General features: G+C 30.2%; 2 protein-coding genes across 4 annotated transcripts; both read right to left on the bottom strand.

Annotated features, from left to right (window-relative positions):
• Positions 1–3,310: 3,310 nt before the first annotated feature.
• Positions 3,311–5,757, bottom strand: Ass (argininosuccinate synthase). Its single transcript, XM_065511262.1, has 3 exons — positions 5,218–5,757; positions 4,668–5,150; positions 3,311–3,696 (listed from the first exon to the last, which is right to left on the bottom strand). The coding sequence occupies exons 1-3, from the start codon at positions 5,629–5,631 to the stop codon at positions 3,361–3,363; spliced, it is 1,233 nt and encodes a 410-aa protein (XP_065367334.1). The 5' UTR covers positions 5,632–5,757; the 3' UTR covers positions 3,311–3,360.
• Positions 5,758–12,385: 6,628 nt separating this feature from the next.
• On the bottom strand, positions 12,386–23,704 carry LOC135959853 (serine/arginine repetitive matrix protein 1). Of its 3 annotated transcripts, XM_065510949.1 has the most exons (7): positions 23,585–23,704; positions 22,369–22,568; positions 21,561–22,306; positions 21,413–21,504; positions 20,972–21,350; positions 13,036–13,446; positions 12,386–12,963 (listed from the first exon to the last, which is right to left on the bottom strand). In XM_065510949.1, exons 2-7 carry the CDS (start codon positions 22,457–22,459, stop codon positions 12,826–12,828), a joined length of 1,857 nt encoding a protein of 618 aa, XP_065367021.1. In that variant the 5' UTR covers positions 22,460–22,568; positions 23,585–23,704; the 3' UTR covers positions 12,386–12,825. The 3 variants fall into 3 exon arrangements, with proteins under 3 accessions (XP_065367021.1, XP_065367022.1, XP_065367020.1); XM_065510950.1 differs by lacking the exon at positions 23,585–23,704 and having other exon boundaries at positions 22,375–22,646; XM_065510948.1 differs by lacking the exon at positions 23,585–23,704 and having other exon boundaries at positions 22,369–22,646.
• Positions 23,705–24,365: the final 661 nt, after the last annotated feature.

Genomic DNA, 24,365 nt, shown 5'->3' on the forward strand with positions numbered 1-24,365 from the left:
ACGAACGAACGAACGCATAGTAAAAGGAGAACAAAGTCAAATTAAAAAAAAAGCATTCTACATATCAATAATTAAGATACAGGCTGAATGTATAGTAGGATTGACCCGTTTGTATGAAACCTAAAATTTAGTTGTTATTTTTAACTAAAGATATTTTAATTGGGATCACAGGACATAATGGTGTTTTTTATACCCTACACCACCATAGTGGGGAGGGTATATTGGGTTAGTGCAGATGTTTGTAACGTTCAGACATATTTGTCTAACATCCACTTTAAAGTATACCGATCGACTCAGAATCACTTTCTGAGTCGATCGTCTGTCCGTCCATCTGGCTGGCTGTCCATGTAAACCTTGTGCGCAAAGTACAGGTCGCAATTTTGATGATATTTCGATAAAATTTGGCGTATACAACCATAATTTTACCTAGCCCCCATACAAATGTCCTCCCGAAATTGGACTTTATCGGTGATAAATATAGGTATATACACAAATTTAAAATTAATTTCAACTAATTTTATTATGATCGGACCATAATTAGTCATAGCTCCTATATAAGGCCACTTCCGAAAATCACTTTAACGAGCATTAATCTCTTAAAAATGTTGTTGTATAAATCACTTTAACTAATTTCATGGCGATCGGTCCATAATTAGTCATTGCTCCCATATAAGACCCCTTCCGAAAATCATTGGCGAAAATAAATTACTGCAATTATAAAAGAAAATTATTTTTTCTCACTACACTAAGGGTATTATTGTTGTTTTTACATGTTTCCGATATTTTTTGAAGCCATCCTAATGGACAGTATGTTGGAATAATTTTGGTAATTAATGGTAACCATATGGATGTGTAGGTTTTCGTGATGTAACTGACATAGTATAGTTGGCAACATAATGGCGGGTAAAATGTTGTTCGGTTACCAAAATAACAGCCAAATAGCGATGATCCTATTAACCGTTAATGCTGAATCGACCAACAATTGTCGTCGCTGTCTTTCTCCTCATCGTTAACTTTGTATGATTATTATGATACCATGGATGTGTGGATTTGCTCATACTCATACGAAGTGTTAACAAGGACTCAAGGGTTGACATTTCAAAACATGTTTCGCCTCGACTTTCTTTGAAATATTTTCTATTGTTTTTATGTTACAACGTGCTTCTTTAATGATTTGAAGAAATTTGCAGTGCGTTTGCTGGCATGACTCTTGACAATATTGTACTAAACATGGCTCATTTTCGACAACGTCGTAATAACACATAAAACATTGTTTCGGGAAAAATGACTTTGAGTATTTCATGTAATTTTATTATTCATTTAATAACTTTGATCCAAATAGCTTATAAAGTAATTCTACAAGGTGTCGCCTTTTTTAAATCTTTCGTTATATCTTTGGCATCTTAAGGTATGATATATCATTGTTTTTGTCTCGACAAGACCAATGTGTTTCTCAAGGGACATTGACTTAAATTATCCCGTTCTAGTATTATCCAGCAGATTTCTTCCACCCAAATTTCTAAAATACTAGAACGGGATACTTGAAAACAATGGCCATTAGAGCAAAACATTGGACTTCTCGAGACATCGATATATCATACTTTAAGATCCGACTGGAAATGATAAAATATACAATTATTTCAACAGAATACATGTAAATCAGTGTACATATTTTGTGTTTTATATAAGTAATCGAATTTTGGTCAGAAATATGAGTTATCACAGATCAAGCTCTTTTTCTTGATTAAGCGCTTATTGGCCGAGTTATTAGCGAATTTTGATGTTTTGAGTTTTTATATATAAAATCGATTTTTGTTAGGAAATATGAGTGATCACAGATCGAGCTCCTTTTCTTGATTATACGCTTATTGGCCCAGTTATTAGCGAATTTAGATATTTTGAGTTTTTATATAAAAAATCTAGTTTTGTTAGGAAATATGAAACCAGATCTCGCAAATATTTAGAGATATCAAGTATGAAAGTATAATCGTTCACATTCCGACTATATACTATATATATATAAATATATACATTAGGGTGGTTTTATAAAATCGATTTCCGATTTTTATAGATGTTCACGTCTAGAATTGTGCCATTTAGTGTAAAAATACGATTGTTAAAGTTTTAGCTCAATCAGACTTTGCCTTCCCGTGCCGAAAGTTCCTTGAAGTTTTAAAATGACTACTACTTTTTCTCATTTCGAACTCACTTATTTTCTCAACTATTTTGGAATCTCTTGAACTTTACGCCATTTTGCAACATCTGGCATCTACTAGTTAATTTTTTATTACTAATCATGTATTACGGCAGAAAGTAAAAATCTGGGAATCCCAATTCCTTGTCGCTTGTAAAGGTACTCACAGAGAAATATTAGTTAATTTAAAGTTTGTTGTTGCAATATTGGTAAGCAAAGAAGATGATGAACAACTACTGGGAATCTCCGCTTTAGAGAATCTCAGTCAGGCAGAAGCTGTTAGCGATAGCTTTTTTGAAAACTTCAGGACTCAGGGAAGGCAAAGTCCGATTGAGCTAAAACTTTTACAATCGTATTTTTACACTAAAAGGGACAATTCTAGATGATCACTTAAACATTTTAAGAAAAAGAATGTTGCCCTTTCACTAAAAACCACCCTAATTTACATACCCTTTATAATTTAATTTATTTAATTAATAATGACTATTTCAGAACATTTTTTTAAATTGTTCAAATAATTTAAATATTTTTATTATCAGTAACACTGGTATCTAACACATGATGATGAGGCGATATTTGTTTACTACCCTAATGAACATAAATTTCGTAAAAATAAAGAAATAATTGGCAATCAAATCTATGATTTTATTTAAAACGTATTATTATAAACACAACGTGACCTAAAAGTACGTAATGACATGAAGCACCAGGTTTTATTTGTTAACAGGCTAATAAAAAATATATTTTAAAATGTGGCCAAAGTCCTTAAATTTTTTTAGAAATTGAAGAAAACCTCATATATATTTAAAGATCTAGTAATCTTACACACAAAATCAACTATATTTTATATGTAAAAATGTTGTAAGATTAATATTAAAAGCGTCATTCTGCTAAGATTTTAAATTCTTGAATAAATTATATGAGTAATTTATTTTTTTCATAACTTTAACATATTTTACTACCAAAGCCCATTTCTTTTTCTGGTTTAACATGTTACGTTGATCGGTTAAATTCCAAAAAAAAATTACTTGTCCGTTGTTATCTGAAACATGAAAAGATCAATTCGAAAATGTTCTGATAATATGGACTCAAGAACAAGAATATAAAGAAACGTAATTATAATTAAATGATTTGTTTTATTAAAGTAATTTTTACACATCATTCATTTATTTTTTGATTTCATAAGGTCCAAAAGCTCTAACATGTTCGCGTAGACGTACTGCATTTATAGCTATAAAACCAGTTGCATCTCGTGGCACATAATCGCCATGAACATCCATAGAGACCAATTCTTGATTATACAGTGATTTTTCCAAACATAAAGATTCCCTAGATATGGCTTGACAATAGCCAGGCCTCAACTCAATAGTTACATGGCCGGAAACGTTGGCCTGTGACAATTCTATGCACTGACGAACATAATTTGCCTCAGGGCTAAACCAAAATCCATTATAAACGTAATCGGTCATGCGGTCTCTCAGATATTGTTTGCAGCGCAAAACCTATAAAAGCATTACAAGTATGAAAATATTTATACAATTAATAATACTACTACTATTTATGTACATGTTAGGGTATTCAATTAATCGGGGTTCTGGTTTAATCGGTTAACCGAGCAAATAATTAATCGGGGTTTAGATTTATGCCCGTAACTTCAACAAATAGATATCCACTGTGTAAAATAACCAGCAGGTAAATTTACCTAATATGTAACTTGACATTAACTTCAAATCAATATCTACGGGTAAAAATTACCAAATATTTTTACTCCATAAGTAACTAAGCACTGATAGATATCTATTTGTTGAAATTACGGGCATTATTCGGTTAATAATCGTTTAATTTAAAATTATTCAAAACATAACAATTCAATCAAAAAATAACAAATTACTTTTTTATACACATTTGAGTTTTTTTTTAGGATTTTAGTGAGATCTTCTGAAATAATAATCTTTTAAAAAAAGAAAATAATTTAATTTTTTTCTTTTAAACGATTCATTCTCTTTAGATTTAATAAAACTTGACTTGGTAAAAGCTCTCTCGTAGATGTTTGAGAAATCAAAAGCATGATAAGGAATATCCAATATCTCAGTTTTCAGCTCGAAAACCACATTTGAGACCATTTTCGTGATAATTAGTGACTACCTTGTATCAACAAAAAGGTATTATTTTGAGTTAATACAAAAATTTAAATAGAAATACATCGTATATTTTCATTAAAAAATGTATTATATAAATTAATCAAATTGTTTTATTTAAATTTGGTTGTATTTTGAGTTGATACTGTTTTGTTGATAAAATAATACAAAAAAATATCGAGAAGTTTCAGAAAAATGCTATTAACTCAAAAAATAGATTTATTTTGCTATAATTGCAAAAATTGCAAAAAAAAAAAAATAAAAATGGTTAATCGATTGAAGAGCCTAGTACATGTGCATGTACGATTATGTAGTAATTGTTACTTTATACGAACCTCTTTATCTAAACAAAATACTTCCAAGTCTTGATGAGCTTGAAAGAGTACAGTTCCGCCGGGAGTTTCGTAAACGCCTCGGGATTTTAGGCCCACATAGCGATTCTCGACAATATCAATACGACCGATGCCATAAGATCCGGCTATATTATTCAAATACTTAAGCATTTCTAACGGCGCTTGTTCCTTGTCGTTCAATTTCACCGGCAATCCCTTTTCAAAAGTTATTTTTACTCTTACTGGTGTCTTGGGTGCCTGAGTTAAAGGGTCTTTAGTCATTTCGTAGAGTGAACCAGGAGCAATATGATTGGGATCTTCTAGAACTCCCGATTCGTAACTTATATGTAGAACGTTGGCGTCAGTACTCCAAGGTGTAGATGGTTTAGCCGTTACCGGTATGTTGTGTAATTTAGCGTATTCAATTAAATCCAAACGACCTTGGAAACGTTTACAGAATTCATCATCTCTCCAGGGTGCTATGATCTATGGCAAATTTTATTAAATAATCGGGTGATTTTATTTTTAAACACAAGTATTTCAATCTACATACCTTAATCTCTGGCATTAGAGCAAAAGCACACAACTCAAATCTTACTTGGTCATTGCCCTTTCCTGTGGCACCGTGTGACAAGTATTTGGCATTGTATTGCTTAGCTGCTTCGATTAAAGCCACCGCTATGCATGGCCTTGCCAAGGATGTTCCCAATAAATAACGTTCCTCATATATCAAACCCATTTGTACGGCTGGCCATATGTAGTTTTTAACAAAGGATTCCTTCACATCCTTAACGATTACATCCGTAGCTCCGATTCTTAGGGCTTTCTGTTTAGCCGCCTCAAAATCTTCCTCCTGCCCAACATCGGCCATCAAACAAATGACTTCATAACCTTTTTCCAACAACCATTTTAGAATACAAGATGTATCTAAACCACCGGAATATGCTAAAATAACTTTCTCAGGCATTGCGCTAATGTGAACCGGAACAATTCCCAACTGAAACTGATTTCACTATGAACAATTTTTAATAAGTATTCAACATCATACTCAAAGATAATCAACACACTAAAACTATTCAAGTTCATGTATTCCAAAGATAATGCAATAGATAGATAGATAGACCATTAGAGAGCTTATTCTCAGACATCTTCTAAACATTTCCACTGATAAGCAGATAATAAAATTTCATTTAAAGGCCTTAATATACACACATGTGTTATATTGTGAAATGACATGTTAGTGTTTCAATTGTTTTACAATTTAATTCAGAATAGTCTCATGTTATGTGTACATCATTCAGATAATTATAAAAAATCCATTAATACATTAGAAACAAATATTGAGGCAAAAAACATTTTGTCCACCTCAGTAACATTTAATGGCAACAACTAGAAACATCAAAACCACTTTACTGGTTCCATAAAAATTATATACATATGTATGTACATAGATACGAGTATGTATGTATGTATGTACATATTTATTTTGTGTACATTCATATATACATATGTAGATTTAAAAACCGAGATTGATTTACTGCTGATCTGGTGTAAAATATACATATTTAGTATATTATTTACAGATCTGTATATGTTTGTATGTATGAATGTAAATTGGAATTGGATTCCTTAATATGTGTAAAAAAGCTAATCCCATGCCTTTTTACACATATTAAGTATGTATACATACGTTATCGTAACCTAAAATGCAAAATAACGTAACACTTGTTTTCTGAAACCAAAATAACGTATCATCAATATAAATTGGTACATATGAGTAAATAAAAATATTTTTTTTATTTAAAAAAAAAATCAGTTTTTTATTTAAATTACTAATAACTACTTACATATTTAAACTAAAATATGTACATTAGGTATATAACTAATTTTGGCGAAATTTTTGGCATACCACCACGTGATGGCCAATGTTATTTATATATGTAATGAAAATCATTTTTTTAGGTCATTTGGAATCAAAAACATCACGCACCAACACCAATTTCTAAAATAAACCAATTTTTTTTCTCTGGAAAATTATATTAATAATTTCTTTTTTTGTTGCAAGTGTGAGGGTTACTAAAATTATCTTTAGAACTACATATGTCCGCAGTTATTATTAATTATAAAAATAACTTAACGAAGGAATAAAATGTGTTGTATTTTAAAAAATTTAAAATATTTAATGAAAACTTTATTGCGTTTGGTGCGTGAACTTTTTTCACAACCGCGAAAAAATAATAACATGGTTTTTCATATTTTTTAATGCTCTATTCGACTATGCTATGCCAATTTGCATATTTGTAAAAAAATGTCAATAGTTATATCCCTAATGTACATACTTCATTAAATTTTCATAATAATACGTTTTGAAATTTAGTTATAACTTGGTTTTTTTATAGAATATTTGTACACATATTATGTAATATGATGTAGTAAATCTTAATCAATAAGAAAAATCAATTTAGAATTTGTTGATGGATGATACATTGCTTTGCAGTTTAGGCGACGATATGTATATAAGCAAATAAATAGGTACGTATGTATCTACTTCTTAAAATTAATCCTAAACACAAAAAAAAGCTGTTAAAATGCAAACTGACTGTTTATGCATATAAATTGAATTTTTTCTTACTGAAAGAGCACAAACATCTTTAGTAAATGTAACGTTAACATACTCTAATATTGACGAATAAAACGAAAAAAGTGAAATGTGATTATATTCCTATTATCAGCATTTCATTTATTTTTACAGCATGTCAAAAAAAGCTGCGGAAATTTACCAAAATTTAAACTACGCCAACACCTAAGCGGAGCCAGAACACATACAGAGATTCATATGAATGTACCGTTGCGCTCAAAATAATAGCACAAATACTTTCATATTCAAATTCAAAAAAAAAAAAAAAACAGCCAAATATATAAACAACTTTCTCTTTTCATATTTGGGGTATTTACACGGTAGTCATAAAGTCGTATGTCATAAAATAATAACACGAAAAAATATGACTGCAGTGAGAATCTTCTTCGGATTCCATCTACGTTTTAGGTTGTCAAAACTTCATATTAAAAAACACTTCATACCGGTTCGCAGGCTTTTGTTTCCTGACAAATAGAAATAAAAACATGTCACATGTTATTAAAGGTTCAGTTCCCCCTTGTTCTTCGATTTGCAGAACATCGATTTACTGAGTAGTGGCGATTTTTTTGGCCGCCACTGTATGTTGATTAGAGTGTCCCATCAAAGTTTGTCATTCCGTTTGTAATTTCTACATTTTTCATTTCCGACCCTATAAAGTATATATATTCTGGATCCTTATAGATAGCGGAGTCGATTAAGCCATGTCCGTCTGTCTGTCTGTCTGTTGAAATCAGTTTTCTGAAGACCCCAGATATCTTCGGGATCCAAATCTTCAATAATTCTGTCAGACATGATTTCGAGAATTTTGCTATTTAAAATCAGCAAAATCGATCCACAAATGGCTGAGATATGAGGAAAAAACCAAGACAACCTCGATTTTTGACCTATATCTGGATTACTAAGACATTAATATAGACAATATGGATATCTATGATAGATATTTCAAAGACATTTGCAACGACGTATATAAGACCATAGTAAGTTGGACCTACAATGGGTCAAAATCGGGAAAAAAATTTTAACCCGAATTTTTTTTTTTTTTCAAAAAAAAAAATTTAAAAAACCAAAAAAAAAAATTTTTAAATTTAAAAAAAAAAAATTTAAATTTAAAAAAAAAAAAATTTAAATTTAAAATAACAATCGAAAAATTTTTTTTCCAAAAAATTAAAAATTTTGTTTACCTAAAAATATTTAAAATTTTGAAGTATAATTTGGTGAAGGGTATAAAGGTATATAAGATTCGGCACAGCCGAATATAGCACTCTTACTTGTTTTATAAAACAATTGTTAAAGGTTACCCTAGGTATATTGTTGACATGTTTAATTTTTCTCGCTCGACTAGAAACACTCAGATAATTTTTCCCATTAGACACTTTAACTGCTTTCAGAAATCGTTTCAAATTCGTTTATCTAAAATTTGGAATGCCTTACCGAGAGAATTGAGAACAATTTTTTATACACTTCCTCAATTTAAATTAAAATTATTAGAACTTGCAGAATCGCATGCTTATCTTAACCTTCGCTTTACCAATACCCACCCGGGTGACCACATCGATTTTATTGGTTTAATATTTTTTTTAATTTTGTTTCGATTTAAATGAAATTTGTACTCACTGAACAAATTCTAGAGTTCTATAGAATTTAATAGAACCATTTTAAACTTTTTATAAGATTTTTTCAATTTTTTAAAATTTCGTTCGTCGCATATATTTATAAAAGTGTAGTGTCACCCGGGTGGGTATTGGTAAACCATGTACATAAAAAACCTTTGGTAAAGCGAAGGTTAATGTGTAACATATATAACCTTATAACCTTATAACATATATAACCTTATCCAGCATTCATTATGGCTTTTTACTATTTATTGATCTCAAATCTTAATGATTACTTATTTTGTACTTTATTTACTATGTACTATACTTTAGATTTAAATATATAAATTTTTGTTAATTGTAGTTTTTATACATAGCTAGTAGCTCTTATTAACCATATAAGGCCCTTAAGGGCTCGGTTATGTAAATGAAGAATTAATAAAAAAAATAAAAAAAAAATGTTCAGTAAAACAGCCCTCATCTGTGGTGTGAATTTCTTACAAACATATTTAGTCAATTCACAAGGTCTCTTATCAGTCATATTTTGATAATGTCCTAATATAACCTAACCTACCTAACCTACTCTTAGGCATTCGGCGCAGGTCTCTGCTGGTTGGTTACGATAACACAATAAACATAGCATACGGAGTAGTATTATTTTAGGACATTTTTTGCTTTAAAGCAATAAAAACCATTGTGAAATATTAGGACAATATGACATGATAAGAGACCTTGTGAATTGACCAATTGTTTCTTGCTGTTTTATTTGCATTTTTGTTATTTCTCTATGTTTTACAATTATTTTTTTCCTAATGCAAAAGACTCTATCTATAGGGTAACATAGAGACGAGACAAAAACCTAAGTCTGTTGTCAAAAACCTATCTCTTGCAACAACAAAATACATGCTAGTCAATGTATTTTGTTGTTGTATCAGAAATATTATTTGTTGTATTTTTGTTTGACAAATCAGAGTGTCTCGTCTCTATGTATAATTCTCTATGCCTCTATCTTTTCAAATAATTAATTTTCAAATATTTTTTTGGAGTAATTACCATGAAAATATTTTACTTTTTTGTTTTTGGAAAATATAATTTAAATAAATGGTTAAAGTTGGAGTTTGCTTAAAAAAGTGTCTAGTTTTAAAGTATTTTCTATCTTATGTTGTATTATTAGCCGTTATCTTAAATAAATCACGTTAAAAACTGACAGATGGCATAAATGAAATCAAAATAATTTAATTCTATTAAAATGCCAAATCTTCTATCTTATCATTTGTATACATACACATTGAATATTTTGTTAAGAAAAACCCTCTATCTATCATAAAGTCCCCAATAATGCAAAATTTTAAAAACCAATTATATGTGAGATTCAGTAGTGGCTTTAAAATAATAATTGTAGCATACCGAATTTTAACAACTCAAGTAATTCACGAAAAAAACAGTTTTTTGGCTTCCCTGAAAAGTTGTGTTTCTTAAGATAGAGAGTTTTGAATATAGGCCCTCGATATATTGAATTATAAATATAAACCAGTTTCAATAATAAAATATTATTTTTGTACAAAACTTTGTATACGGTAATTTTACCTAAAAAACTATAATTTTTTTAGGGCTGTACGGTAATCGAAATTAAAAAGTTAACATCGTTGCTCGTAATAGTTAGCAGTTTATATTTCATATGTTTTGTGTTATTGTTTATTTATTTACAATTTTATTTTTGTGGTGAAAAAATGTAAAAAAAAAGAAAGAATTTTCAATAAATTTTAAGAAAATGTGAGTATTTATACAATTTGACAAGAATAAAATAAGAAAATTGTGTGTATAAAACAATTGTTACCGGAAAAGCGTTCATTTTACTATTTTTGAGAATTTAAGAGAGTAATTTTGTAAATTTTGATTTTATTCTCTCGTTACTGGGAAAGTAAATGAACAGACCTAATGTTTATATTTTTCGAATTTATTTCTTAATAATAATATGTTGGAGTTTAAGTTTTGACTTTGTTCAATTTTATTTACAATAATTATTTAATTTATATCATAATTATTTAATTTATTTTATACTTAAATTTTTACTATTTTTTTAAGTAGAAATTTATAACCGGTTATGGCCAATAGGCTAGGTTGTTGAAAAAAAAAATAAATTAAAAAAAACCAATTTGTGATTGAAATTTGTCAGGGAAAAACTCATATGCAAGTAAATACTGATGTATTTAAAGCAGTGGTGCCCAAACGCATACCATCAAATTTTTGGTTGTGTTGGTAAAACAGCGGAGAATAAACATCAACTCAACATATAAATAATTTGATTTTGTTTTCTGAGATGAAAACAAAGCATCAAACAATTGTGTCAACTCTTGTGACACAAGTAAGCTTATAGTGTATGTGTATCAAAGTAACGTCAGCAGAATTTTCTTGTCCTGATCTTGGGCGCCATTGATTTAAAGTCAAAATAAGCGTTTATTTAAATTTAAATATTTATCAAAATATATTACATATGGGCAATTCCATATCATTGACGTAACATTTGTACGCTTATAGAGTGAAATTGATTTTGCAGAAATAAGAGTATCTGAAAAATAATTTGGTCTTTATGTTCCATTCAGAGGGTACTATATTTGAAAATAATAAAAAGTTCTTTCGAAACATTGTTGTCCAAAATATCTAGCGAAATAAGTGTATATCGTACGTGACATAAAATGGAAGTCATTTTGAAGTACATGTAGAAATATGCGAAAATTTTCGAATCGTGAGAGGCGTTATGTTTTCTTTTAATTTCTTACACTAAACAAAATATTTTTCCTTTGCAATCCGTTATATTTAAATAAAAACAATCTTTGGATGACCGTAGGTGACACATTTTTCTCTTATAATAAAACAATATACATACATATATTCTGTAAATATATGTATGTATACAAAAACTAAAAAAATTAATGGAAAATATATGTATATATAATTCGGTTTCAATAAACAATTTTATAATAGCAAATAAACAATCAGAGTCAAATTCATTTCTAATTCGGAACTTGGTTTTAACAGCAATTTTAGCCTAAAACATGCCAAATAAATTAAAAAATTAAATACCTATAGTCAGTTTAAACTATTATTATGCCAATAAAATGTTGTAATAAGCTCTAAATACTTACACATAGTAATATTTTAGTGTTATCTCTATAGTTCTTAAATGTAGCTAAAAATTTCTGCAATATAATTGGAAACTAATAAATTTGCGACGTATTCGTTTTAATATAATTTGCAAACGGATTTTTCTTGTTTTTATTTGTATTCTTTAAATTTTAAATTTTATTCTTTAAATTTTGTTTTAAAAAATTCGCAATAAAAAAAAATCGTTTCAATATGAAAAATTTAATTCGCTCGAATTAAAATCTTTCTCCAGAGAATATAATTCGTGTATTCTTCTTCTTTGTAATTAATAGGTTTAGAAATCCACTAACTAATTTTTGTCGCCCTTTTTAATAAGTAAACGAATATTTTAATTGTTTTCATTTTTCTTTATATTATATATTATTATAGTTACAATAATTTTATCTTAAAAAACAGCAGTGTTTTTTTTACTTTACCTTATTTTTAAGTAATTTCTCTTTTTCTAAAAATTACAATATTTTGTAAAATAGAAAAAAATACATAGAGCTACTACACCTTTTCAATCAAAAAAAGAAAAAATAAAAAACAAAATGATTTTATAAATTGTTAAATTTGAATAGAAAAAAAATCTTAACTATTTACATTTCATACATTCAAAATGTAAAAATAAAAGAAAAAAATTTTCGATAAAGTACCAACATGGTTTTACAAAAAAAAAAAAATAAAAAAAAAAAAACAAATTCCACAAAAAGCGAGAATTATAAATTACTAATATTAGAAAAATTATATAATTGAAAAAGATGAAGAATACTTTAGTTTAAATTATTTAATTAAGTCTTTGAGTTATGGGCAATTTTTTACGTCTACGTCTAGCTAATTGTTGGCGTTCCCAATACTCATAATAGCGTTCATGTTTTAGCCATTCTTGGTATTTATACCACCATTCCTCCCATTTGATATAGTCCTATAAGAAAGTTAAATTTAGGAACATTAGACAATTGGACATTGTGAAGACGATGTTGAACAAATTACGCACCTTTAAATCTAAGTCTCTTAGGTATCCACGAGATTTATAATATTCGTAACGAACGCGTACGTCATCCCAAGACAACATGCCCGACGGTGCTGTTGTTGCTAATTCCTCAGGGAAGTGGCCAACCGGTGCTGGCGAATACGAATAGCGACGCGGCGGAGATTCCAAGCCTTCTTCTATCATCACTTTCAGAGCTCCTCCAGCGGAATCTTTTGTAATACGCATATTTTCCATATTGCTGCGGTCAATAGACCATTGTGCCATTTTACCGAAACGTTCCGACAATGTTAGACGCGTGGTAGCGGTAAATGTGGGCAACGGAGTTTCATCACTGTCTGATGCACCCGAATCGTCCGAATCCGAGGACGAGTGCTTTTTACGTTTTTCACCTTCAATTTTTATACGCGTGCGAAGCTGAAAAAATCAAGATAAATATTAACCAATAAAAGAACAAATTAAGAGATAAGTTTAATTAAATCAATTATTAAGTTCCAATTATGTTTCACTTCAAAAAATGCAAAGCTAATTTTCTTTCATTATTATTATAAATTAAATACGCCATAAGCTGTAATTACTCAAGCCCAATAAGCACCAAAGCCCCAAAAATTCAAGCACTTGAACCTTTTGTTGGAATTTGACTTGATTTCAAATGTAATTATGTTTTAAACTTGAAAAATATTTGAAAAATTTAATATTTTTCAAACAAAAAACATATGGCTTGAATTAATGTTTTCTTTTTACTGGAGAATGCTATTGAAATAAAGTGTAATACAACTGTAATTCAATAGATTGACTATAATTCAAAGCTTAAATTACACTTGCATTCAACTTGAATTCCTGTAAAAATGGTTATTGGGAAGTTTACAAGAAAATATTTTTTTGTGCATTTCATGAAACATATACAGTGGTTCAAATCCAAACTTTTCATTTTTTTATATTGAAACGCAGCTTATTTAAAAATTGGTTTATTGGGTAAATTGTCCTCTATCGGATGGGTATTTAAACAAAGGAATTATGTTAGAAGGTAAGATATTATGGGCGGTTTAATTAAATATTATTTTAAAAAACATAAAAGCCAAACTCGTACAGCGAACCTTATTTAAGAAAATAACATCTTTGATTTGTGCCTTTGGATGTAAAATGAGCCAAAATTAAAAACCATCAAATATTTTCATTATATTATAAAGTTTTATCCAAAAAATATCCAAATTGAAGACATAACGGACAAACAACCGAAGAAACCCGAAAGCTTGTTGTAAAGCTTCCGGGGGATGGAAAATCTCTTCTTGAAATTCCCAAAATTCTGGGAAGGAGTGATTCTACTATCCAATACATTCTAAAACGATACAGGACTTCAAAACAAATAAAAAATAAAACCAAAAATGCACACAATAAAATATTCAGTAAAGCTGAAGAGCGAAATATAGTCTGAGCGTGTAAAATGGATCTCTTTGCATGCTCTTCCAAACTTACGTCCATTGCGGGAAAGAAAGCTTACGTCCAAACCATCCGGAATATACTCCATAAAGCGAATTTGAATGGTAGAATGGCTAGAAAATGCCTTTGCTTAGATGTGTTGTTCACAACGAGAGAAAATTTAACATATTTGGCTATAATGGAAAACCATATTTATGGCGAAAGGCTAATGAGGAGCTCTTACCAAAACATGTTAAATCTACTGTAAAGCATGGTGGTGGATCGGTGATGGTTTAAGGGTCTTTCTCTTCAAAACTGACTTTATCAAACACTTACTATTTCTACCAGGATAACGACCCTCAGAATATAGCTTACAATGTCAGTTCGTGGTTATTGTACAATTGTCCTCATGTAATGTAGACACCTGCCCAGATCCCTGACATCAACCCCATCGAGAATCTTTGGAGCTACCTCGATAATAAAGTGAGACAACACTTTGTAGATAGGCAATTTCAAAGTTCTGGTGTTGTTAGTACCTGTGTGATTTGTTTCTTGACATTGTGGGTAGGGTTTTTAATTTCCCGACCTTTTTTGATTCCCGGGAATCGGTTAAATTTTTCTCTACATTCCCGGGTACCCGGCTATTCCAGAAATATATAATTATACTGTAAACTATGGATATTATAGCAAAATTTCATATACAAATTAAACTATTATATATAGAACTTCGTAGTAATTAATTCAATTTGAGCTTAATTCAGTCTAAAATCTTAATCTATAATTAAAAAATGTCAGCCTTTCATTTCATAAATCCATTCCCAATATCTAATTATTTAGCTTCCTTCAAATTGAATTAATTAAGTTAATTAATAACAGAATTTATTCAAACTTTGAATGATTAAATTTAAATTGAGTTAAAATGTTTTTTCTTCATTCAGTTTTATTTAACTTTTAATCATTTTCAAAATGAATTAAAAAAAAATTTCATAATCCTTTTAGTAAAAGGAATGAATTCAATACATTTAACTGAATAGTTAAGAGATAAAATTTATGTTGATATCGAAAATTTTCAAATTATTGGATTCAAAGGTGAATTTTTATAATACAACATCCCAGCAAAAATTTTGAGAATTTTTGTAATGACAACTAGTTATTTCATGCATTCTTTTGTAAGGAGTGATGGTTACCCAACACATTATTTTATTTAATAGAACAAGTACTTATTTTTATACAGGCTGGTAATGAACTTTTGCATTTAGCACAGCTATCTAGTGTGTTTGACTGGAAAACGGGAGGTTAGTGGTTTGCCACCTGTCAAAGCCATTAATTTGTTTGTTCATATCATATTCATTTATATGTTGATGTTAAAACTATTGTTAACTTACAATAAAATAACTCGTACATGGAGCATTGAGTTAGCAGCTTGACTATCAAACACAAGCAAATAATGTGACTGTTCGATTCCCACACAAGGCAATATTTTTTGTGTTTTTTTTTAGCTACATATTCTTGTTGTGAATTTACTACTTATTTCTTAACTGATTGTAAGTACATTTGTAAGCTTGACCCATGAATTTTTTAAAAATCTCGAACAAAGATAAGTAGTGTTTCAGTCAAATAATAAGTAGTTATGCCTTGGCTCCAATGTTACTTGCTGGCTTACTAAGTAAGTAAAGTTTTTTGCTGGGATCTGCAAAACACACTCATTATAAAGCTGACATTGTTACCAATGACTATTGCTGTGTTTCCTTTCAAGGCCAAAATCAATTCTATACTTCAAATTACCAAATGGTGTGCCGCCATCAAAAGTAGGGGACTTTGTTCTACTAGAGGTTTGTGGTATAATTCACATTGGTCCATCTTGACATTGAAGATTATTCACCTTTATTTCTAGATCGTGCAGCTTTCCATATGCTTTTTTAAATGTTCATTCGAAAAACCCCAAATAAATAATAATAATAAGTGGTCTATTGTTGCCGAGATATAAACGAAAAATTGTAAAAAATAAACTTTTCACTTTTAAAAAAAAAAAAAAATAGAGTTCTAACATGTTTTCTTTGTAGTTTCGTCAGTTTTTAATACCCGGGAATCCCGACTAAAAATCCCGGGAATCGGGTATTGAAAAATTGGCAAAATTCCCGGGAAATTTGTCCCGGGAATTCCCGGGATAAAAACCCTAATTGTGGGTTATAATTTATAGTTTGTTGTAGTACATTAACATAGATCTTTAGTGACATCATGACGTTTTTATTTCAACTTGATATCACTGATTGCCACCATGACAATTATTTATGGCCATAAAACTTTTTTGTTTACAACCAGATAGAAATTAAAGGTTATTATAACTGAGTATTACTAAAAGTGATTGCCTTTTTCTTGTTTGTATTGTTGGATAGAATATTATTTGATGGCTTCATTTTGAATTTAACTAGCAGTTATTGAAATTATATGTTGCATAACGTTAGGAATTTTTGCTTCAATTCTTAATGATAACTTTTCATCATTTTTAAATGATTGGTGATTGCATATTGCTTGAATACCTTTTGAATGTTCGTTTGTTTATATGTAAAGATTAGAATCTTTGTGTGGTTTCCTGTTGACTATATTTTTAAACATGGAGTGACTGGGGGCCATTCTGCTAATGTACCCTGTGTTCTACTGGTATATGTTAATTTGTGCGCTGATTTGACAAGACAAATTGTTATATGTAGTTTTATTACTAAATTATGTGATTATGCTTTATTGATGACTTTCTCAAAGTCTGTGGTAATTTAGCATATTGTCTTTTGTTGGAAATTTTATCTCGTTTTTGTATCTGTCGATTAAGTTGCTTTTGAGATGGTAGTCTGATTTCATCAGATTGTTGAATGACATTCTTTGGGTATCATTGTCATGGTTGTTTTGCCGTTCGAATTTTCTAAGATGTTTAATAGTTTTGGTAAGGGCATATGATGTGGGTTTAATATCGTCGATACTGTTTTAACAGTATTCTTTCTCACTGGAATGATTCTGTAACAAGTTCCATTGTAATGTAATAGTGGTAGCAGTTGGATTTGTTTTAATTGGATGTAATGTTAATTGCACGTTATTGGCATTGAATCTGTAATTGGGTTGTTAGTGGAGCTGTTAATGCAACAAGCTTTTACTTTGTTTTTATGAAGGCATTGAACATTTATATTGTATGTATTGTGCTAAGGGAGGTTTCATTGTTTGTTATATGTTAATTTCTTTAATGCTTTATTATACCTCAGGATGAATATTGGGAGGTAATTGCTTAGTCATTAGAACTAGTATTGTTGATATTGTCATTATTTTTTTCTATCCCAAGGTTATTTTTAACATACAGATCTTAATATTGCACTTGTTCTTTGCTTCTGATCTTGTCTAACATATATGCTTATCTGATAGGATAGCCTTCAGTAATTTCAGTCTTATTATTCTTGTAGTTATTATTACTGTAGTTAAGATATCTGATTGGTTTTGATATTTGATTAAAGATCATTGATTCTCTAACATTTGGGTTGTTTGTTTTTTTTTTGTGGGCTTTTTAATGTAAATATTTCTGATAGCTTTTTGGAAACTTAATGTTTTTCTGCACTGTTAGTTTTTCGTGCCAATTAATTTCTGTTCTAATTCTATAGATTTTAAGATACTATATTGGCAATATTATGATCGTATATATTTGTATGGTTGTGCAGTGAGTTGTTGTGACATTTTAGGAGACTTGGAGCTGATGGAGTGTCGTATTGTATAAAGACATCTGGTGGATGCACCATTTTATATATTCGCGTGGAAGAGAATTTGCGGACAGTGTGTGGGCATTGATTTGGAATAGGAGGTTGCTTCTTTGTAAATGTTTTTTTTTTTCTTTGAGACTTGTTGTACTTGACATAGTTATTGTTAAGCTTGCTTCTAATGTTAGTGTTTGAGTATTGGCTAGTTGTTTGGATATTTACTACCTTGATGACTTGAATTTCCCTTGCAGGACTGTTCTATCTATTTTTTTCGCATCTCGGTGAATGACATTGACTAATGTACACTTTTTGACCCTTTCATTAACACCTATGTATACTATCTTGTTCTTGTTATTCTCATACATACATATGGCTGCACAGCTGTTTATGCACCTTGGGTGATTGTATCTATTATATGCTTATCTGGATTATTGTTTTTGTAACACTGGTGGAAGATTTTTTTTATTTTTATCATATGATGTCATCTATCAAAACACTATAAATAGTTGATTATTTTTTGGAGTTGAGTGGAGTTTTTTTAATTCGTACAATTTGTGTTAAGCATTATTTATATTTATAATTTATATTTTTGTTAATTAAATTTTTTGTAAAAAAATTTTTTGTAAAAAAATTTTTTTATTAAGTAGAAATTTATAACCGATTATGGCCAATAAGCTAGGTTGTTGAAAAAAAATAATAAATAAAATAAAAAAATAATAAAAAAATAAAAAAATAGAAGTTGAGAAGAGTTCTTACTGAGGAATGGGAGAATATTGATCCCACCGTTTGAAGCAAACTAGTGGAAAGTATGCCTAAGAGACCATAAATTCTTATTCAAGCAAAAGAATACCATACAAATATATACCATTTTTAGCATACCATGTTAAACGTACGAGTTTGGTTTTTAGCGGATTTTTTTGTTAATTCTTATACAGTGTTATTTAAATGGTTTTACTTTTATTTTACATATGAATTGAATAAAGAATTTCATAAGCTACAACCCTCCCAAATACACTTTTTATCTACCTTTAAGAAGTAAGCTGAAATTAAGAGATATTTACAAAATTTCCTAGTGTACGATTTTGGTTTTGAGCTACTTTAAAAAAAATTATTTTTTATCGGGATAAAATTTACACCAAGGCTATTGTATAGTAATTCAGACACAATTCCATGTAACTTATTAACTTAAAGCCCGTAATTTCAATAAATAGATATTTATCATTGCTTAGTTACTTATGGAGTAAAAATATTTGGTAATTTTTACCTGTAGATATTGGCCCATAATCATAGTCAAACACTAAAGTCGGTTCTTTTTAAAATCAACTTTAAAATAAAAACTTGCTTTTTATTAATTTGAAACCATAGTCAAAATTAAAGTATGTTTTAAATTGAACCGACTTTAACTGGGTGCCACCGCAAATGTAGAAAATGTTTTCATACAATATACAACAAAAAACAGACAAGTTCAGCATTGCTGACATACAAAATTAAAAAAAAAACAAAAAAACGTAAACAATAAAACTAACCGGGAGGACATCTAAAGAAAGAAAGTGGTTTGTTGTGGAAAAATGGAAAAGATAAGATTAATTAATAATAATTACGATATTTTGGTACTAATTTTATTGACAACTGTTCAATAATTGCAAAATCTCTACCAATATCTTGTAACTTAAACATATTTTACTTTGTGACGAACTTTTTTACTCGGCGAAGTACAGATGATGCTGTTGTTAGAGTTAAAAACAACTTCAGCTAGTTTTATATTTAGAGTCGACTTCAGCGTCAGAAGTATACTTTAACTTGTCTATGATAGACCTAAAGTCCACTCTTAAGTAAAGTCGAGTTTAATTCTCTTAAAATGTACTTTATTTTTGACTATGATTATGGGCCATTGATGTCAAGTTACCTTTTAGGTAAATTTATCTGCTAGGTAATTACACCGTAGATATCTATTTGTTGAATTCACTGCCATAAAACTAATAAGTTACCTAAGCTTTATTTGGGCAAAATAAAAATAGGGTCCATTTTGAAAAAAAAAAGTTTTAGATTTTGCTAAAAAGTCAAACATTTTATGTCTTGTGTTACAAATTTGTTGGTCCGATTTTAATGTTAAATATATGGTGAAAAATACATCAGTAATTCCACTACCACGATAAATAGCCCCAGAGGAGAGAATATGTTCTGAAAAAGTCAAGCAGCATGTGAAATAGTTGGAATTTTAACATTTTAATAACTGATGAAAAAACCTTCTAAAAGTTGAAATAGTTTTAGTATTTAACAAAAGTATTTTATTCCTAACGACATAATTCGTCGATTTCGCAAAATTATCAAATTGTATCCAAAAACTGAGTAACATTATTTTTCCACGGATTTTTTCAGTGCAAAAATCGCACAGGTTCGTCTAAAGAGTCAACTAAAAATTTAAAAATTTTCAGTAGAGGCAAAAAACTGTTTTTTTTTAATATGTACATAACAATTAAAGTTGAAGATGGATACAACTGTATTTTTTGGCGAAAGAGTACAGAAAATGATGTAAGATTATTACAGTGGGTAGATATGACAACTGTGTACGTCGATTTCTTGCAAAAAGTGAAAATTCAAAATTTTTGAGTTGGCTCACTTTAGAGGAACCAGTGCGAAATGTTGACTGTAAACTTTAGATATATTATAAATATTAAAAGCTAATAAGTCAAACGTATTATTTTTAAAAAAATTCATTAGTAATTATTATAAAATATATTGAGGATCCAAAAAATCGAATATTTGAATAATATATAAGTTAAAAATACCTCTTTCTCCTTTTTCTTTTTTTTAGGAGGTACTACAGTAGATGAAGTAGGCTCTGGTGGCTCTGGAGGTCTATTTTTCAATCGCGGATCCTCTGGAGGGGAGTGACGACTGGATCGTGTAACTTTAACTTGGCCATCAGATGAATGATTATCTATACTGCGTTGTCGGCTTATGTGACGAACAATATCATTGCGATGATACTTCTCAATTGCAGACCCACGCGGAGGTGACATGGGACGCCCCGATATTCGGGCAGTGGATGATGCTGATGACGTAGAGGCTGCAACAGCCCCACGTTGATATTGCAAAGAACGCGATGATGACGATTTTGGAGGCGGAGACCGAGGACCTCCCCGCACGCGAGGCAAGGAAAGAGAACTATAAGTTAAAACAAATCAGTATTTCAGATCGAATACTACTATGTATTTTGTAAGACTTACCGAGATCTATGACGATGACTAGGTGAACAAACCGAACATGAATCGTCAGAACAACTACTAACCGAACTATTTGTACGCGAACGACACGAACTCTGAAATAAATAAACACTAACTAATGATAATCGAAATAAAATTTGAAGTTACTTACCCTTGGTGGAGGTGAAGGTGGCCTCTTTGAACGTGGCAATATTAGTCCTCTTTGTTTCGAAGGCATTCCACTAACATTCGATGGAGGTGGTGTGCGACGACGACCCATACTTATACTTGAAGGCGAACCACGTCTTCTTTCAATTGGCGAACGCGACGGTTTACGGCGCATGGGCGGTTCAGGTGGTGACCGAGGTCTACCACCACCCCCTGCCCTACGATTACCCATATCCGAGGGTGAACGCTGTGGTCCTCCACGCACCGGAGGCGAACGAGGGCGAACTCCGCGAGTTTGACCTTCTATAGACGACGGCGGCGAGTTGCGGGCACGACTAATACGATTTATCATGTCACGCGACGACGGTGGCGGCGGCGAACGACGGCGTGCAGGAGGTGACAGTGGTGGTGTTTTACGCACACGTGAGTGACTTCGAGAACGCGGAGATCGCGAACGTCCATAGCGTCCACCAGTTAATGGTGGGCCACCAGTGGAATTATAACGATACCCGCTACCGCTACTTCCACCAACGACACTACCCACACCTGCGACATCTGCTTCGCGATCACTTTCACCGGAACTACTTTCACCTTGTATATACATTTTCTTATAACCGGTATGACGCCAACGATTGGGATCCTTTTCCTCGACTTCCAAAAGTTTCTTATCCCAATAATCGTTAGTGTTAGCTCTTGCTTTCTTCATGACATTATCAATTTCACGACGTTTACCTGCTGGTAACGATGGATCTAAAGTAATATTAAAACATAGTTTTATTTATAAGCGGATCAAATGCCACACGTTTCCATACATTTACCTGTTATACGGGTAACTGTTGGTTGGCGGTCCATATGTAACTTTGGATTCATATCCATACCGCCACGACGACGCGACGAAGACATATTTCGAACTTTTTTTTCGAACGATTTTTACGATTTTATACCAGAATATTTCCGAATTTATATACTTTTATATTTATATTAGAAATAAACTTTTTACGAGTATTAAAAGCTGTAAAACACAGATTGCAAATTAGATTTTTATTTTGGTTAAATTAAATAAAACTAAGTAAATTTTATTAAAACACTTTAGCACATACTATTAATATTCATTATTTTTTAATAAGTATTATTAAATTGTAAACCGATTATTCGAACACGCATATCGTTCCAATTAATTATCTTTTTTTGTAATTTTACCGAAAATGATTTGTAACAAGCAGTAAAACGAGAATATCTAAATTAGAATTCAACCACTTGTCATCAATTTAGATAAAAGAGTTACCGAATGCGATTGTCATTACCGAAAAAAAATTGGCAATATAAAGAAAATAAATAATATATAACATTTCAAGGAAAAAAATAGTAAAAATAATTAGTCCTTGAAAATAATTACTCTTTTTTCCATTATACTTTAAATGGCATAAATCAAGATCATGGCAACAGCTTGTATTTTAATATTTTTTGGATTTGATAGCTCTACTAATTATAATCATAAAAACGTACAAAATTTTGCCTGCTCACTCCTAGTTTAGCAGTTACAGGACTTTCCGAATTCCGCCCATTCAGAAAATATGAATATTAATAGAAAAAAAATATGAAAATATAAACTGTTACTGGGATTTTGATTTGTTCCCTTTAACTTATATATGCTCTCTATAATGCCTTTTTTTAATTTAACCGAATCCGTACCGTAGAAATCTTTCGGAATTAAATCTTGTTTTTTGTGTAATTCCTCTTATATCACTTTTGCACAATGGTAAGGAATCCATCTCAGTCTACATACATATATCCGAGTAATCGATCAATACTATGAGGTCTCCAACGTTATACTTTGTTTCTAAATACGTACGTCAAGAATGTCTTTGACAAAACCGGCTGCATGCGTTGTATCAAATTAATTTAACAATAGCGATTTAATTTGTATACCCGAATTTTCAGATTTTTGTATTACATTGTCAAATTTAATTATTTTTATATTTTGTTATTGCTACCAACGAATTATTAAGAATTTCTCACATATCTTACGTTTTAAAACATTAGCAACTCGTTTAATGTGTTATTTTAAGATTGAATTTGATTTTTATAAATTTGTTAAATGATTTTGTTAACAAGGAAAATTTTTTCTCTATTCGACGGCGGCCATTTTCCAAATGTATAAAAAGGAGAAAAAAATTTACACGGTTGTATTTTATAACAGAGTTGTATTTCCGATAACACATTTTTTGTTATCGTTATTGAGTCAAACAAAAACAATCACATCACAGTGTAAATAGTGGGAACAGTAATAAACCAAACGCAAATATCATAGAGAATATCATAGTTGGGGGTAGTGCACTAAATGTTGATTGAAATCAGCATTGCACTATCACTCACTAAAATTGCAAAAACTTTAGTTTGCACTATTTTTTATCAGCTTTAGTGATAATGCATAATTCTTAACTAGCACTAAAAAAAATAGTGATAATTTTTTAACCTGCAATCAAAAAAGGCTGCATTAAACATACTATCACTAAATTTTCAAAAATGAGTAGTCATGAAATTGTTGAATCCAAATTCGAAAAATAAAAATTTTAAATATTTTTTGTTATTTTTAATGAAATATTAGTTTAAAGTTTTAAACTAGTATTCAGAAATAAATATAAACCAAGGCGTATTTAACAAGGTGACAGCAGTGGCGAATTGAAATAAATACAGGCGAATTCACTTATTTTTTATATATAGAGTTTGACGTACGGGCGAATATTTTTTATATATGTAGTTTGACATTTGTGCGTGCTATTTCTATAATCAGCTGTGCTGCCGATGG

The sequence above is a fragment of the Calliphora vicina genome, chromosome 5 (assembly GCF_958450345.1).
Source record: "Calliphora vicina chromosome 5, idCalVici1.1, whole genome shotgun sequence".
NCBI lineage: Eukaryota > Metazoa > Arthropoda > Insecta > Diptera > Calliphoridae > Calliphora > Calliphora vicina.

Excerpts from the sequence above, each read along its gene's own strand:
- Ass (XM_065511262.1), bottom strand. The coding sequence starts at position 5,631 with ATGCCTGAGAAAGTTATTTTAGCATATTCCGGTGGTTTAGATACATCT. Across the intron at positions 5,151-5,217 it reads CTCTAATGCCAGAGATTAAG|ATCATAGCACCCTGGAGAGA; the intron begins GTATGTAGATTG and ends AATTTGCCATAG. Across the intron at positions 3,697-4,667 it reads TATTTTGTTTAGATAAAGAG|GTTTTGCGCTGCAAACAATA; the intron begins GTTCGTATAAAG and ends ATGCTTTTATAG.
- LOC135959853 (XM_065510949.1), bottom strand. The coding sequence starts at position 22,459 with ATGTCTTCGTCGCGTCGTCGTGGCGGTATGGATATGAATCCAAAGTTA. Across the intron at positions 21,505-21,560 it reads CACCTTCACCTCCACCAAGG|AGTTCGTGTCGTTCGCGTAC; the intron begins GTAAGTAACTTC and ends TATTTATTTCAG. Across the intron at positions 12,964-13,035 it reads TAAGAGACTTAGATTTAAAG|GACTATATCAAATGGGAGGA; the intron begins GTGCGTAATTTG and ends ACTTTCTTATAG.